Below are 17165 nucleotides of genomic sequence, written 5' to 3'. Positions count from 1 at the left end.
TCCGAGTGGTCTCACAGCTACTCCTTCCATTCATGTTGAGTTTTACTCACTCGATTACAACTATTTGGGGAAAAAAAACATTAGAGTGAGAATCTTCTTTATTCTCATATTAATTATGCGAAAAAGTAAATACCATTATGCAATATGAAATAAGATTGTTTACATCAAATCAATAGATATATAAATAATATGTGAGTATCTATTATATATAATATATTTTGTATATACAATGTCACTTAATCAGGGGCGTATATACTTTATCTCAAGTTGTATCACGTGACACCGCTTCGTCAAACTTTTTAGTAACTATGTATATATAGATCATAAGAACAATAAAAATATTTGTATAAATATAAAAAATAACACTCGCTATTATTATACTAATTTATTTATTTGTTTTCTTTTCAAATATTTATACTACTTACAAAAATTCTTGTGTACGCTAGTATACTTAATTATTATACGTTAATATATCTCATATTCATTTACTGCTACTACTTAACAATAATAAATTAATATAATTTAGTATAAATATCATATCTTTCCGATTATACCATAGTAGTGATTGAGATAATAGAGGCCACAGATTGAACCATCGCCATCTCCCAACTGAAATTACTAATCTTCTATTTGTAATTTGTAATGTCCAGCCAGCACCTTACTTTCGCGCGTGTCAAGTTCATCAGTTGGTTGTTGTTTTATAAAATTAAAATATTAGTTCAGGCTATCTCTTTTTTATAGTGAAAGTATATAACTTGAGAGATATGAAAGCTATTAAAATACAATTTGATGTATGAAGTATTCTATGTTAACACATGTCCAGGGAATGATCGCACCCCAAGAGAGTATGTAATAGACTACCTACATCACACCCATTTGAGATGCGTTCGGAGATGCTATATGAATGCAATATACTTCACGCACTAAACGGACTTTTAAACTAAGAAAATTCGAAACATAAAATATTGTTGTCAAAGAGAAGTCTTTGACTTTGTAAATAACAAACGAGTTAAACAAAATAATATTAAGAACCAAGCGACAAATGAAATTCCAACAAATGCAGTTTTCTTGAATGAATTTCTATAATAATATAATGATTATGACAATAAAGAATAAAAATGGTCATCCACCCATTATAAGATACAAAATTTAATATTCCAGAATTAGCTTAAAGAAGAAGTCTTATTTTTTTGGTGCTAGTGTTTTGGTAGGAAAAAAAGGGGAAGGAAAAGAGAAGAAGGGAACATATATAAATTTAAGAATTAAGATAGTCACTGAAGCACCTCTCCATTTTCAAGTTCTTTTCTCTTAATAATTCAAGAACGTAACAAAATTTCATGTTTGGTGATTTTATTCGCATTTTATTCAAGAGAAATGACTCCTATGTATTATTCGAAATTATTCAACCTATTATCTGTTATGCTTTCGATTCATTTATATCCTTGCACTGGAAAATTGTTTTATATTTACCTTTGCTAGTGAAATTTTAACATAAAATGAGTGGACACCACACAAAATAAATTGAATTTACCTTTTAACTTTTGAGTTAAAATTATTCCAGACGATGCTCCACTAGAAATCAAGAACAAATTTTTTTCCTAATGACAAGATAATATTAAACCAAAATTTAGAATAAAAGAAAGTTGCAATTTCACATAATATAAGAGCAAATCTGACCCTTCATCCTCTAATCTATTCCTTATAAGCATAGAAGACATAAAATAAAAATAAGAGAAAAGAAAAGTGAAAAAATCAACGAGTAGTACTAGTAGAAGTACATGCGTTTTCTTGTTTCTATAACTTCTCTCTCTCTTCGATTTTTACTCTTTTTCTATGCCCTTTTCATTACAAAACTAGAAAGCTACCTCTGTAACTTTCGATTTTGATCGGTGCAAAAACAAGAACCAAAAAGGAGGAGGAAAATGGATTCACATCAATTGTTGCCTTCTAATCAGGTACGCTATGTATCAGCAACTTCTTCAACTTCCTCTTCATCTTCACTTTGTACCGAAAAACACCCTACTTGTTCCAAAGCACAGAACTGTCTGTTCAAAATTCTAAGGACAATCTCCACTATCCCACCTGAAAATACCATAAAGCTTCAATCTTTATCGAGTTCCCAACTCAAAGAATCAGAATATGTTGTGAAAACCGAGTTTAATGAATTCCCCATTGACTTGAATGTTGGGTTTTGTGCTTCGCCGGAAAATCAAGAATCTGAGTCTCCTGTTGATGGCTTCACCGCCGCCGGGAGTGAAAATTCCGGTGAGGTTGGGAAATGCTCTGATGGTGAATGTGAAGTTGGGAAAGAAGAGAAATTGTTGAACAGTGACAGTTTTACTGATGGTGGACTTGCCGGTGCTGACGTGGAAATTCTAGAAATTTCTCAGCTTGAGAATATTAATGGGGTTTCTGAAATAGGGAAAGTCGAAGAGGAAAAGGGGTTCATGGGTTTGCTCATTGAAGCAGCAAGATTGATATTTGGTGAATTCAAAGACGAGGATTCTGATTTTGAACCGGAGCCAGAGAAGAAAATCAGAACAAAGCAACTGAAACGGAGAAATAAGTGCTGGGGAATGGAATACGTGGAGGAGACGGCGGACGGAAAATGTTCGTCGCCGGTGGTTAGATCGAAAAGGGGGAGGATTCAAATGTTGCCCTGCAAATATAGAGACTCTATTATTGAGCCATTGACGCGATTTTCAAGAAATCGGTCGAGCATTGTAGCCAATAGACGGCCAGGATTGCTTAGGGGAACATCCGATAAAATTGGAACGATACATAGATGAATTCAGTTGGAGGATGAATTTGGTTCACTAGAAGGAGGTGGAAAACTTAAGATGAATGTTTCTAAAAGATGATAGTTATGGTATAGAGAGCGAGAAAAGAGGAAATTCAGGCGACAAAGATGAGACTATTAACCTTTGGTAAATCTTAAAATTACTTCTGCAATTCATAAGTTTCTTGCATTTTAGCATTTTGATTGATTAAATGTCTAGTGATTACTTTAGCAATAGCAGTACTCCAGTATTACAAGAGGAGAATATGGCTTTCAAATTGGTATGAATCTTATGCTTGATCATGTATTCAAGTTGAGGATCATACCATAGTGAACTAAAATGGGTGATTTTTTTACAAAGCTTACTATTACCAAAGTGTTTTACTAAGTCTGCTTTACGAGTTGCATTATTAACTGAATTTTCTTATGACACCTTAAACCTTAAAGGGTATGATGTGGACAGTCTACCACTAATGCTGTTAATATTTCAAAATTGGGTTTAATAGTTATGTTCATAGGCTAATACAAAATTGTGTCCTTTTAGTTAGGTGTATTTTTTCGGTCGAGATGTGTATTTAATGGAATATTCAAGGTTAGCATAAACTTGAATTTCTTACTAGGCTTGTTTGTTATATTCCCTTGCGAGGAGCAGCCTTTGAACATCTGGAAGGAAAAAAAGTGAAGAACAGTTGAAATTACAAAGAAAGAAGTATACCAACTTATTACTTTACTAAATAAATAGAAAGTCAATAGCGTGAAGCGTGGAGGGGAAACTCGGACGGTATAAGACTTTGACTGGGAAATATAGCTGACAAGGTCTCACAATAAATAGCTCCTCCCTTTTCTTTCTCTGTTCCTTGTATTTCCACAACTATTTGCTAACCGTGTGGGATCTAGGGATTTTAAATGATTGGTCGGCTCAAATTTGGGTGGGTAAACATAGATTATGTCTTGGTTAGATCAACTATTATTGAAATCATAATTAAATATATAAAAGTGTACTCTCTAATAGTTTAAACTTTTAGATTAGATGGTTACACATTTCAACATGGTATCAGATCGGACAGAAGTTCTTGGTTCGAGTCTCACCGCCATTAAATATTAAAAATAATTTTCACGTCCTTGACTCGTAAAAAAGAATCAAGCCCACACCCATACGTGAAGGGGTATATTGAATACATAATTAAATATATAGAAATATGTTTTCTTTAACCTTTTTAGACGAGACTGCGCACACTTTACCATTATTATGGGGAAGTCATAATTTGAATTGCCCAACAAAGTCACAAGTCAAACATAGTTTTTTTTATGCTTGTATGAGTCAGGGAAAAGTATAAAGTTAAAACCATTTTGACCCATCTTTAACTTTTAGCTACACTAATTGACCCCTCTGTCTCCTAAGTTGCTTGATAATTTAAATGAATCAGTGCATGATTAAAAAGTTAACTCCATTGGCGAAGAATACTGGGTTCCACTTGGCCGAATAAACTCTAGACTGCTACAGATATTGTTGGTAAATGAAGGCGACAAGAATGTTTGATATCATGAGATTTGTAGAGGTCAGAGGCTTCATACTATTGTTTCTGTTACCCACATGTAGCCATAGACGAGCTAATTTTCAATTGATGTTTGGCCAAGCACAAATATAATTGTTTTATTCTTCAATATAAATATAATTTTTTTAAAAAGAAAAAAATAGTTTATTACTATTCAAAATCGCACAACTTTACCCTAAATTAGATTGTTGGTCTAATATTACTCCTATCATTAAGAAAATATCTTATTTTAGCCCTTGAATGGGAGCGCCAACTCGAGGGTTATCGAACAACTCAGTGTGTCCCTTTAAAAAATAATAGTAGTGGCCAACATTGTTCTATTGAAATTTGAATCATAATCTCTCATGGTGTTCATCTCACTTCATTCACCGCTTGGCCAGTGGCACATCCTTAAATGCTAATATAATTATTTGTTCCTAAAATAAAAATAAGAAAATACATATTCTCTATAAATTCTTTCAATACCAAATCCAGACATTCATCTCAAAATATAAAAAGGTAGGTGTGTCTATCTTTCAAGATGAACTAGGGAGGAGATGCTGCTACTCCCTCAACTCAATGTACTCTTTTGGAGATGAATAACATGCGATGTTTGTTTTGAAAAAAAAAAAAATCAAGAAAAAAACAGAACAAAGAAAAAAACAAAACTAAAACATTTTTTCTATCCAAACGGCAATGGCTCCATAGTTTTTAAGAGGCAACCTTGATACCTTAGAGTTACTCTTAGTTTAACTACAATCAAGAGATTGCGCTTACCTTCTCTTCCCCTTTGTTAATATTCCATGTCTTTCTTTTTGTACCACTTGTTCTAATTGACCTTTAACATGTAGTTTATACATACAATTAGTTAGTAGCGAAAATTAGTTCCGTGTTGCTTAAAAGAATCTTATACATCAAAAGGTTCGCAGATATTTTAATTATTAAATTTTAAAAAGTTTTTATAGTCGTTGATGTGATGCCAAAATGCTATACTTTTAGCACATTATTCGCCCTATATTTTGTTGGTCTAATGAGTTATTGTGCGCTATTTGAGCTAAATTGTGTTGTTTTATGTGTAGGAACATCGGAAGGAATCATCAAATGAAAATTGCATAAAAAGAGGACAAAAATACAAAAAAGAACACAAAAGCATCAAGTATCCAAACCGTGCTATAAACCAGGCTTAGCACGGTTTAGACCGTGCTACAGAGCTCGCCCAGCACGGTCAGACCGTGCTGCAGAGCTCGCCCAACACGGTTTATACCGTGCTACAGAGCTCGCCCAGCAAGTTTAGACCGTGCTATAGATCAGGCTTCGCGAGGTCTATAGTACGGTAATTAAAAGTCGCGGGTTAAAAGACCCAAACCCGAAATTGGACCGGGGGATTGACATAAATACTCCCCAAATGAGCTATTCTAAGGTTGGACATAATTTTGGAGAAGAAATAGGCTGCCAAGCACTGTGGAGCAAGAATCAAACGAGTTTTCCCTTCCTTTATCTCTTTACTTTGTAGTTTCATGTCTTCAAACATTATGTTGATTGTTGTTGTATTTATGAGCAGCTAAATTCTCTAATCTAAGGTTTGATGGAACCTATTGGAGGATAATACTTTACTGCGTTTAATATAGATTTGCCTTTAATTTTTATCTACTTGTTCAACTATATTTTCATTGTTATTAATTGAAGAGCTCTCAATTAGCTGTGCCTATTTAGTGTATATATTGCTTGAGAGAGAGTGCACATTTAGGTAGTTGTTGAACAACATCACTCCTAACGTAGTTGAGGGATTGGTACGGAGGGTTTAAAGGCGGGATTAGAGATAACAAAGCCTTGGTGCGATTGTCGTGAGCGGTAAATTAGTGCCAGCTAGCGTAGTTCGAGAGAATACGTCTAGTAAATTGTAGTAGTTACTCGAGAGAGAGCTACGACACTTAAAGTACTCACGATCGGTAGAAAATATTTAGGTGAAGTTATAGGAAATGTAGCGGGAAAGATTCCGACGATAGGGAAAATCATAACCTTAGACTTTTCCAAATTTTGTCTACAATATTTGCCTTGTTAGTTATAAATTACTGCATTTTTAATTACTTTGATCTTAGTTAATAAACTCTGAAAATGTTATATAATATTTCTGAAAGTTGATTACTCGAATTCGTGCAAAACTATTAGTTGTAATTAACACGTTATTTTCCTGTGGGATTCGACTCCGGACTTGTAAATCAGATTATATTTACAATGACCGCTTAGTTTTTTTTATAAGGTATAGTTGGGCGTGATCAAATTTTGGCGCCGTTGCCGGGGAAGCAACAGTGTTACTAATTACAGCTATAAGAATTTGTAGGATTCTTAGTTTAGTCAACTTTATCCATTTTTATTCATTACATTGAAATTCTAACGTTTGTGGTCTTGTGTGTTATAGGTGTATGCCTAGAAACTCTTCAAGAACTGATGAATTATTTAAAGAATTACCGGATCCTGAGAAAACTTTCAAGGCATTAAATCGTGCAAACAAGAAAGACAAACAACATCATCACTCAAGAGAACAGATTGAACCAAACGTGGGTGACGCTTTGGATAATTAAAACAATCGAAACAATGTGAATGACCCGAACAATGAGGGTATGGCACCTCTTGTGCCAGAAGCAGCTTTGTATGATTGGGCACAACCCATTGCTGAAAATTTGGCTACTCTGATGACACAAATGATTATCCTCACCAAGAAGATTGATGAATCAGGCCAAAAGCAGGTACACATAGTTGACACGACTAATGGGGGATTATGTACACTATGTATTAACCAACCATACGTGTGTTCATAGAGTGGTGAAAGTGATAACCAGAACTATCAAGAGAACATGAACTATGTGGGTAACTATGGAGGCCAGAGGCAAGGTTGTCAGAATTGGGGGCAGCAAAATTAGCAATATAGACCAACACATCAACAATACAATAACACCAACAATCCTTGAGCTATGCGACCACTGGGTCAAGTAGTACCTTACCATAGGCAACATGGGTACAGTCAGCATAATCAACAGCTAGCTTATCAACAACCTCAGCAACAATAGTTAGTGAGACAAGATGATGGGTTGTCTGAAATTAAAGGAATGTTGCAGCAACTGATTGGGTCTAATGAAAAAATGCAAGAGAAGGTGGAAGCACATGAGTCAGCGATAAAAGGTATTGAGATTCAATTAGGACAAATATCTATGGCTATGAATAATCGTCCCCAAGGGACTTTACCTGCAGACACACATGTCAATCCGAAGGAGTAGGGCCCGAATCAACTTATGGCGGTGAGCCTGAGAAATGGTAGAGATCTTGATTTAGAGCAAGAAATTGCTCATGAGAGCCGGTCATCTGAAACACTTGTGACAGTGCCAATCGAGTTAGATGAGTCAACTTAGCTAACAGAAGTAAGAGTGCAACCAGCCCATGAGGAAATAAACAAGGAAAAAAGGTTGTGGAGGAGACTGAGAAAGTGCAGGAGAAGGCATTAGAAAAAGTGCCTGAGCAGGATCTAACTCAAGCTACAACAAAGAAGCGACCTCCGGCACCCTTCCAATAGAGGTTGGCCAAATATCAGAAGGATGAACAGTACAAAAAATTCATGGAAATGCTGAAGCAAATTCAGGTAAACATTCCTCTAATTGATGCTCTGAGGGAGATGCCCGGTTATGCAAAAATGATGAAGGACTTGATGTCTCGTAAGTTCGACTTCCTAGACTTGGCAACTATCACGTTGACACAAACTTGTAGTGCTGTTGTGTCAAGACCTATAGCTGAGAAGTTATCTGACCCTGGAAGCTTCATAATTCCATGCACCATAGGTAGTTATGCATTTGCCAAAGCATTGTATGATTTGGGAGCAAATATAAATCTGATACCATTTTCTATATATAAAAAGTTAGGTATTGGAAGAGCAAGGCCCACATCCATGTTACTGCAACTAGCTGACCGAACGGTGAAAAGACCATCATATATACTTGATGATGTACTTGTGCAAGGTGAAAAATTCGTGTTTCCTGCAGATTTTGTCATTCTGGACTGTAAGGTTGATGAGGAGATTCCCATAATTTTGGGAAGACCGTTCTTAGCCACATGGAGAGCTCTGATTGATTGTGAAACGGGGGAGCTGAAAATGAGGCTGAATAATGAAGAAATAATATTTAATGTGCAAATGTCTATACGACGACCCAGTGAGTTTGCAAATTGCTCTTTGTTAGACATGGTGGATGTAATCATAGAGGAAGATGATGAGGCACTTAATGCAAAAGACCCTCTAACAACCTGCCTTATGAACTTAGAAGAAGTAAATGGTGAGGACTTGGCGGAATGGGTGTTGGCTCTTCAAGGGCAAGGGTACTGGAAAAGAGAGCTCGAATTCGAGCCTTTACACTCAGAAGAAAGAAAGACCCCTCCAGCCAAGCCATCGATCGAAGCACCGCCACAATTGAAGCTAAAACCGCTACCATCTCACCTCAGGTATGCTTTCTTGGGACCTAATTCGACTTTACCTATTATTATCTCATCTGGTTTGTTAGATGTGCAGGTAGAACAACTTTTGCAGGTGTTGAAAGAGTGCAAGAATGCAATTGGTTGGACCATTGCAGACATTAAGGGTATCAGCCCGGCCTTCTGTATGCATAAAATTCTATTGGAAGATGGGCACAAACCTTCTAGAGAACATCAAAGAAGGCTGAACCCTAACATGAAGGAAGTTGTAAAGAAGGAAGTGATCAAGTGGTTAGATGCGGGAATTATTTTTCCCATCTCAGATAGCAATTGGGTTAGCCCAGTTCAGTGTGTTCCAAATAAAGGCGGGATGACTGTTGTGCAGAATGAGAACAATGAGTTAATCTCAACAAGAATAGTCACGGGATGACGAATTTGCATGGACTACAGAAGATTGAACAAGGCCGCCTGAAAAGATCATTTCCCCTTGCCATTCATTGATAAGATGCTAGATAGATTGGCAGGGAAGTCCCACTCTTGCTTCTTGGATGGATACTCGGGGTACAATCAAATATCTATCGCCCCGGAGGATAGAGAGAAAATGTCATTCACCTGTCCATATGGAATTTATGCTTTTCAGAGAATGCCATTTTGCCTATGCAGTGCACCCTCCATATTCCAAAGGTGCATGATGGCCATCTTCACAGATATGGTAGAGGACATAATGGAGGTTTTCATGGATGATTTCTCAGTAAGGGCATTGAGGTGGACCGCGCCAAGATTGATGTAATAGAGAAGCTTCCACCACCCACTTCCGTCAAGGCAATAAGAAGTTTCCTTGGTCACGCCGATTTTAACAGGCGGTTCATAAAAGATTTTTCCAAGATTGCTAACCCTTTGTGTAAATTGCTTGAAAAAAATCACCCTTTTGTAGTTTTTGATGACTGCAGGGTAGCTTTCGAAGGATTGAAGAAGAGGCTAGTGTCTGTACCTATCATAGTTGCACCCGACTGGGAGGAACCATTTGAGCTGATGTGTGATGCAAGTGACCATGCTGTGGGAGCAGTACTTGGATAGAGAAAATATAAAATAAAGCATCCAATCTACTATGCAAGTAGAACATTGAATGGTGCTCAACTGAATTACACAGTGACAGAAAAAGAGATGCTAGCAGTGGTGTTCGCATTTGACAAATTCCGGTCCTACTTGATAGGTTCGAAGGTAATTGTTTATATTGACCATGCTGCTCTCAGGTACCTAATTGATAAAAAGGAAGCAAAGTCGCGCCTGATTTGATGGGTTCTACTGCTACAAGAGTTTGACTTGGAAATTCGTGACCGGAATAGAACGGAAAACCAAGTTGCCGATCACTTGTCTAGGATTGAAGGAGCTGAAACGAAGGTTGAGGTGGAAGATATCATGGAGACTTTCCCGGATGAACAACTGTTATCCACGATCCTTGAGGAAGCGCCATGGTATGCAGACATTGCAAACTACCTGGCAAGCAGTATTGTTCCCTATGAATTGTCTTCTGTGCAGAAGAAAAAGGTTTTTCGTGATTGTCGCATGTATTTCTGGGATGAACCATATTTGTTTCGGATTTGTATTGATAACATGATCTGGAGATGCATTCCCGAGATAAACCAAGCTTCTGTTTTGCAGGCATGTCATGCTTTGCCTTATGGAGGTCATTTCGGAGGAGTAAGGACAACTGCTAAAGTTTTGGAGTCGGGCTTCTATTGGCCGACGTTGTTTAAAGATGCACATTTTTGGGTAAAAAGCTGTGATGAGTGTCAAAGGATGGGGAATATTTCCCGTCAACATGAGATTCCCATGAACCCAATCCAAGAAGTAGAAGTATTTGATGTATGGGGAATCGACTTTATGGGACCATTTGTCAGTTCATAGAACAACAAGTATATACTCGTAGCAGTGGACTATGTCTCGAAATGGGTAGAAGCTATAGCACTCCCAACAAATGATGCAAAGGGAGTTATTGGTTTTCTAAGAAAAAATATCTTCACCCGATTCGGAACTCCAAGGGCGACCATTAGTGATAGAGGAACTCACTTCTTCAATTGAGCCTTCACAAAGTTGCTGGAAAAATATGGCGTACGCCATAAGGTTTCCACTCCGTATCACCCACAAACAAGTGGACAAGTTGAGGCGTCAAACAGAGAAATCAAGAGTGTTTTAACCAAAACTGTAAATGCGACTCAGACTGATTGGGCAAAAAAATTGGATGATGCACTATGGGCCTACCGCACTACATTCAAAACTCCGATTGGTATGCCACCGTACAAATTGGTGTTCGAAAAGGCGTGTCACTTACCCGTGAAGCTAGAGCATAAAGCGTTTTGGGCATTAAGGCAATTAAATATTGATATGGAGGCCACTGGTACAACTAGAGTCACAGAACTTCATGAACTCGATGAGTTCCATTTCCATGCTTTTGAAAGCACCAGGCTGTACAAGGAAAGGATGAAGATCATGCATGACAAGCATATTCAAGAGAGGATTTTCAAACCCGGAGATGTCGTGTTGTTGTATAAATCAAGATTGAAATAATTTCCCGGTAATCTGAAATCTAGATGGTCGGGACCATTTAGAGTGGTGCAAGTACTCTCAAGTGGAGCTGTAGAAATTGAATCCGAGGATGGAACGAACATGTTTATAGTTAATGGGCAAAGTTTGAAACATTACCTTGGCATGGATGAGGAAAATGTTATATCGATGATTCATTTGAAGGAGCCCAATTGTTGAGTGAACCTTAAGTTTGATCGCATGCGTCGTGCCGCAACGTTAAATCAGGCATTCGTTGGGAGGCAACCCAATTCGTAGTTTATTTTAGCTTAACTATAAATTTTCGTTTGTTTTATGCACTAACAAGTTTTTAATTTAATCTTGGTGTCTGAACAGGTAATGGAGCATGATTGAAATTATGGCACTTGGAGTTGTTCACGAAACAAAATAAAAATTACATTCATACGCTCCAAAAAATGATGCGTAGCTCACGACACCCAGTTCAATGCACAGCGCACCTGGAAGCAAACCCCGCATCGCAAACATTTCACCTTGCGGCACAACTTGCATCGCCTGCTTCCCAGCGTGCTTTCCAGCTCGCGTCGTGCAGTCTTCAGTGCGCTATAAAGCTCGCATCTCATTCTTCACAGCTCGCTAAGGAACTCGCCTCGCCAGGTAAGTTTCTCGCTCGGAGCTTGCGTCGCCAAGTTCTAAGCATGCATTAGGGATCTTCTCGCACGGTCCTTTGCTCGCTTAAATCCTTGCCATTCATGTGCCTAGATCGCTATTGGTTTTTCCTGGCCATCTCCCATTTTACTCAGTTGGCCAGCCCCCATGCACGCTTCAGAGATCACCTATTGTCCATTGCTCACAAAACCTACTGTCCATTGTTCGTTTGGGAGCTTTCCCAGCCTAAGCACAACAAACCACTCCCTTTCTCGCTAAACACCACGCGTCGCCAAATCTTAAGCGTGCTATAGAACTCGCCCAACGAAGGATTAAACGAGGTCACTCTCACGGCACTGCTTGCATCTCATGCTGCCCAGCGTGCTTTCAAGCTCGCGTTGCTAGGTAATTATCTAGAGTTTATGCTCATGTCGCAAGGGATACAGTGACAAAAACTTGGCGTTAAGCCTTGCATCGCAAATGATACAGCTCGCTAAGCAGTACCTCATATTAGCCTCGCGTCACGCGGATTACAACGAGATAGAGCTCGCTGTGGCGTCGCTTCGCGCTGGTTATCGCGAGGTCAGTTTTCTTTGATTTTCAATAACATGCTGCAAACCTCGCCCAGCCAGACCACATGCTCGCTATTACCTCGCTTCGCCTGCATCTCATCTCGCTATGGAGCTCGCTTCGCCAGGTGAATTGGTCGCTGGGAGTGCGCGTCGCTAGGTAAGTGATGTTTTAATATTTTTGTTAGCTTAGTTTTATAACTTATGTATATTAAAACATTACTTTGTTTACTAACTTTTTTATATTAAAATACTACTTTGTTTTCTAATTTCTTTATATTAAAACACTATGTAATAACCCGGCCAGTCGTTTTAAAAGTTGTAGCCCCATTCCCCTATTTACTTCTCATTCTGTATTTTATAACTGATATATGACTTGACAGAGTAATTGGTTTAGGTCCGGTGAGGTTTTGGATTGAATTGGAACACTTAGTTTCAAGTTTTAAAGCTTAAGTTCAAATAGTGACCGGATGCCGACTTATGTGCAAATGACCCCGGAATAAAATTTTGATGATTCTAACAGCTCCGTATGGTGATTTTGGGCTTAGAAGTGTGTTCGGATTTTTATTTGGAAGTCCGTAGTTAAATTAGGCTTGAAATGGCTAAAATAAAAAATTTAAGTTTGAAAGTTTGACCGGAGAGTTGATTTTTTGATATCGGGATCGTAATCCAGTTTTGAAAATTTTTATAGCTCAGTTATGTCATTTATGACTTGTGTGCAAAATTTGAGGTCAATCGGACTTGATTTGATAGGTTTCGATATCGAATGTAGAAGTTAAAAATTCTTAAGTTTCATTAAGCTTGAACTGAGATGTGAATTGTGATTTTAGTATTGTTGGACGTGATTTGAAGACTCGACTAAGTTCGTATGGTGTTTTAGGATTGGTTGGTATGTTTGGTTGAGGTCCCGGGGGCCTCGAGTGAGTTTCGGGGTGGGTTTTGAGGGAGTACAAGCTTTTCGACACTCTAATATTGTTCTGGGGGTCTTTGGAAGTGAGGACCGCACATTTTGGAAGTACTGAGGCAAAAGGGAAGTGCGGACCTCAGGGGAATTGTGCGGACCGCACAATTTTGTGTGCGGCCGCACTCAGGAACTCTCAGATTCAATGGTCTGACTTCGGAAGCTTATATCTTTTGATCCAAAAGAAGTATTGAGATGGTTCAAAAACGAAAGTTGTAGCTCTTCGTGTCTAGTTTCTAGAAAGGTAAAGAAGTCATCATTTGGACATCTGTAGAGAATGTTATGGCCAAAATACTAAAGCCTGGCAGTGTAGTCACCAAGAGAGTGCGGCCGCAGGAGCTAGGATGCGCGGCCGCACTTGGAATTGTGCGGACCGCACATGGTGAGTTCAGAGAATGTACTATATAACCGAGGCCTAGGGTATTATTTCATTTTTGGGACCTAGAGAGCTCGGTTTGTGACGATGTTTTGTGGGTTTTTCAAGAAATTCACCGGGATAAGTGATTCTAACTCAGATTTGGTTAACATACATGAATATATCATTGTTTTCATCATCCAATTAGTATTGTGAGATGGAAATTTGGGGAAAATTATAGAAATTTCATAAAATAAATTTTTGGGATTTGAATATCGATTCGAAGTCGGATTTGAGTGAAACTAGTATGGTTGGACTCGTAATTGAATGGGTTGTCGGGTTTTGTGAGTTTCGCCGTATTCCGAGACGTGGGCCCCATGGGATATTTTTTTGAGTTAATTTTGGATTTTTATTGAAAAATATAGTATTTTCTTATGGAATTGATTCTATAATTTTTGTTGACTGTATCGAATTAATTATGACTAGATTCGAGTCGATTGGAGTCGGAAAATCAAGGAAAAGACCTACTACTTGATTAAATTAGAGCAAGTCGAGGTAAGTGAATTGTCTAACCTTGTGTGGGGGAAATTTTCCCTTGGATTGGTATTGGTGTGATAATTGTAATGTGATGAAAGTCGTGTATACGAGGTGACGAGTATGTACACGGGATAAATGTGAAAGATTATATTTTTAAATTGTGTAGATCACTGTTGCATATTAATTAAATTATTAAATCTTGTTATATTCCCCATCATTGATCTGATTTATATACTTTAAATTTGCTTGACTTTCTCCTGCTAATTGTTTTTACCTGTTTAGATGAAACTTGGTTTCTTTTATTCTATACATTATTTGAAGGTGGAATTTCTTTAATTTAAATATTATTAATATGAAGTATTTGATATTTTAAATTTGGAACTGAGGCAACGTATTAAATTTTTTTAAATATTATTTTTATCGAGTTATTTAATTTCTGAATATTTTGTGAGATTTTTGTACTCATTGTGATTGAGCCTTGAGCTCCCTGTTGTGGAAAATATTGTTGATGTTATTTATTTTGGCAAATTAAAATATTTGGGCACTTGAGGTGTAAATTGTGATATATTGTGATATTGATACGCATGCGGTGGTATAAGGTCTGGGTGTTGAAACGCATGCAGTGAGATAAGGGTGGCTTGATAAGCGTGGCTAGTAGGGGAACTACTAGAAGTCATGCGGTGTGATAAGGGTGGCTAAAACGCAGGATGCTATTTCGGAAAAAAATATTTTTCTTTTAAATTAAATGTAAAGGCTCCCGCAGTGATAAAAGAAAATGAGATATTGTGAATTTATTTATGATTTGGGGCTATGAGGCAGTACCTCGGGAGTGCCCTTGTTGATATTGATTTATGGCCGCAGTTGCCTTTGATTATTGTTGTGATTTTCTTAAAGTTGAAAAGAATTCTGTTTTGTTTCCACAAGGTATTATTTGCCATTATTTTGCATAGTTAATTGGTGACATACTACTTACTTTATTCATTTCCATTGTCATTTTATTTGTATTATATTGTTAAACATTTCACCTTCTCTTTTATTATTCCAGTAGGGCCTGACATGACCTCGTCACTACTCTACCGGGGTTAGGCTTGGCACTTACTGGGTACCGCTGTGGTCTACTCATACTAGGCTTCTGCACATCTTTTTGTGCAGATCCAGGTACATCCTACCAGTCCAGACATCAGTGAGCTACCTGTGCACGGAGACTTCGAGGTATATCTGCCAGCGTCCACAGACTCCGGAGTCCCCTTCTATCATTATTATGTTGCTTCCTTATTTTCCTTAGACCCTGATATATATAGATACATTGAGGATATATTCTTAGAAGCTTGTGACTTATTTCTACCGGGTTTTGGGAGTTGTAATTATTTGAATTTGAAGATTATTTATTTCAGATTTCTATTGTTATTCCGCATTGATAGGCTTACCTAGTCTTAGAGACTAGGTGCCATCACGACATCCTACAGAGGGAATTTGGGGCCGTGACACACTACTTTGTATTCTAACTTGTTTATATTAAAACACTACACAAAGATAGGTGCAAATGGAGCCTTCAACGATGAGGGCGAGGACGATTTCTGATCAAGGAGTCTTTTTGTCATGACCCAAAATCCCACCACAGGCGTCGTGATGGCACCTAGTCTCAAAGACTAGGTAAGACGATTTCCATTATATATTTGAAGCCATTTTTTTTAATAATCAAAACTAACATCGGAAATAATTACAATACACAAGACTGATAGTACTGAGTCACAAACTCTAACTGAATACATAGAATGATCACGAGGACTGAATATACAATACTGTTTGATTACAAATTAATAGTATAATGAAATGAAAAGACTCCAAGGGACTGCGGCGACCAAGCATCACTATCTTGAATCCTTATGATTCCGCTTTAACTCTGCTCAAGTCCGATATTTCCAATACCTGGCTCTGCACAAAAATGTACAGAAGTGTAGTATGAGTACACCATAGTCAATACCCAGTAAGTATTAATACTAACCTCAATGGAGTAGAGACGAGGTACAGTCAAGACACTCACTAGTTTAATAACCTGTGCAATATAATATACAAAATAATAGGAAACAATTAACAATGGAATAACATGAAACAACTAGTGATATGCACAATAGACAACAAGAATACCATTAATATCACTCAACAATTAATAAGTACAACTACACCAAATTAAATCAAGTCCTTCAAGTAAATGTCTTTCACATATAATTCTTCCAAATAATTCTCTCAATAAATATCTTCAAATATAATTTTCTTAAATAAATATCTTTCATATAGTTCTTTTGAATTAAAATCCTTCCAAATAAATATTTTGAATATAATTCTTTCAATTAAAAGTCACCATGTCACCCTTCATTTCAAAATTATAAAAATACGAGTCTCAGCCTAGTTTCATATTTTTCGTAAACACGAGTCTCAGCCCATTTTTCATGTTTCCACGACACCTCATGCCCATAATTAAATTATCATATTTTTCCAGCACCTCATGCCCTCAATTCATATCTCAACTGCACGGACAACTCACGTGCCAATATCCTCAATGTATATAATATCCACATGATCAATTTATTTTTCAATAAAGTAAGGTTAAAATATTTAAATCAAGTAAGAAATCAATAAATGAATGAATTTATTTTAGAATCATTTGGGTGGAGAAAATAACATTTCAAATAAAATGAAACATCAGATCAACTACTGATTTGGATATAAAAATTTATTAAATTAATACATATTAGAATATTTCTTTTATTTAAAACAACTCAAT

The 17165-nt window shown here is 37.2% G+C and overlaps 2 protein-coding genes across 3 annotated transcripts; both read left to right on the top strand.

Annotated features, from left to right (window-relative positions):
- The first annotated feature begins 1736 nt into the window (after nt 1-1736).
- Nucleotides 1737-5856, top strand: LOC107789907 (uncharacterized). Of its 2 annotated transcripts, none has more exons than XM_016611785.2 (2): nt 1737-2927; nt 5394-5856. In XM_016611785.2, exon 1 carries the CDS (start codon nt 1923-1925, stop codon nt 2787-2789), a length of 867 nt encoding a protein of 288 aa, XP_016467271.1. In that variant the 5' UTR covers nt 1737-1922; the 3' UTR covers nt 2790-2927; nt 5394-5856. The 2 variants fall into 2 exon arrangements, with proteins under 2 accessions (XP_016467271.1, XP_075078071.1); XM_075221970.1 differs by lacking the exon at nt 5394-5856 and adding an exon at nt 3432-3735.
- A 2068-nt stretch (nt 5857-7924) lies between these two features.
- Nucleotides 7925-10677, top strand: LOC142164067 (uncharacterized). The gene is made up of 4 exons (XM_075221238.1): nt 7925-8799; nt 9720-9814; nt 9920-10022; nt 10116-10677. The coding sequence occupies exons 1-4, from the start codon at nt 7925-7927 to the stop codon at nt 10675-10677; spliced, it is 1635 nt and encodes a 544-aa protein (XP_075077339.1).
- The last annotated feature ends 6488 nt before the right edge of the window (nt 10678-17165 follow it).

Source organism: Nicotiana tabacum, chromosome 9 (genome assembly GCF_000715075.1).
Source record: "Nicotiana tabacum cultivar K326 chromosome 9, ASM71507v2, whole genome shotgun sequence".
In the NCBI taxonomy this organism is placed as follows: Eukaryota; Viridiplantae; Streptophyta; class Magnoliopsida; order Solanales; family Solanaceae; genus Nicotiana; species Nicotiana tabacum.
Note: the sequence above shows the minus strand (reverse complement) of the source record. Positions and strands in the feature narration are given on the sequence as shown.

Excerpts from the sequence above, each read along its gene's own strand:
- LOC107789907 (XM_016611785.2), top strand. The coding sequence starts at position 1,923 with ATGGATTCACATCAATTGTTGCCTTCTAATCAGGTACGCTATGTATCA.
- LOC142164067 (XM_075221238.1), top strand. The coding sequence starts at position 7,925 with ATGGAAATGCTGAAGCAAATTCAGGTAAACATTCCTCTAATTGATGCT. Across the intron at positions 8,800-9,719 it reads CCGCTACCATCTCACCTCAG|GGTAGCTTTCGAAGGATTGA; the intron begins GTATGCTTTCTT and ends TGATGACTGCAG. Across the intron at positions 9,815-9,919 it reads TGAGCTGATGTGTGATGCAA|TGACAGAAAAAGAGATGCTA; the intron begins GTGACCATGCTG and ends TGAATTACACAG.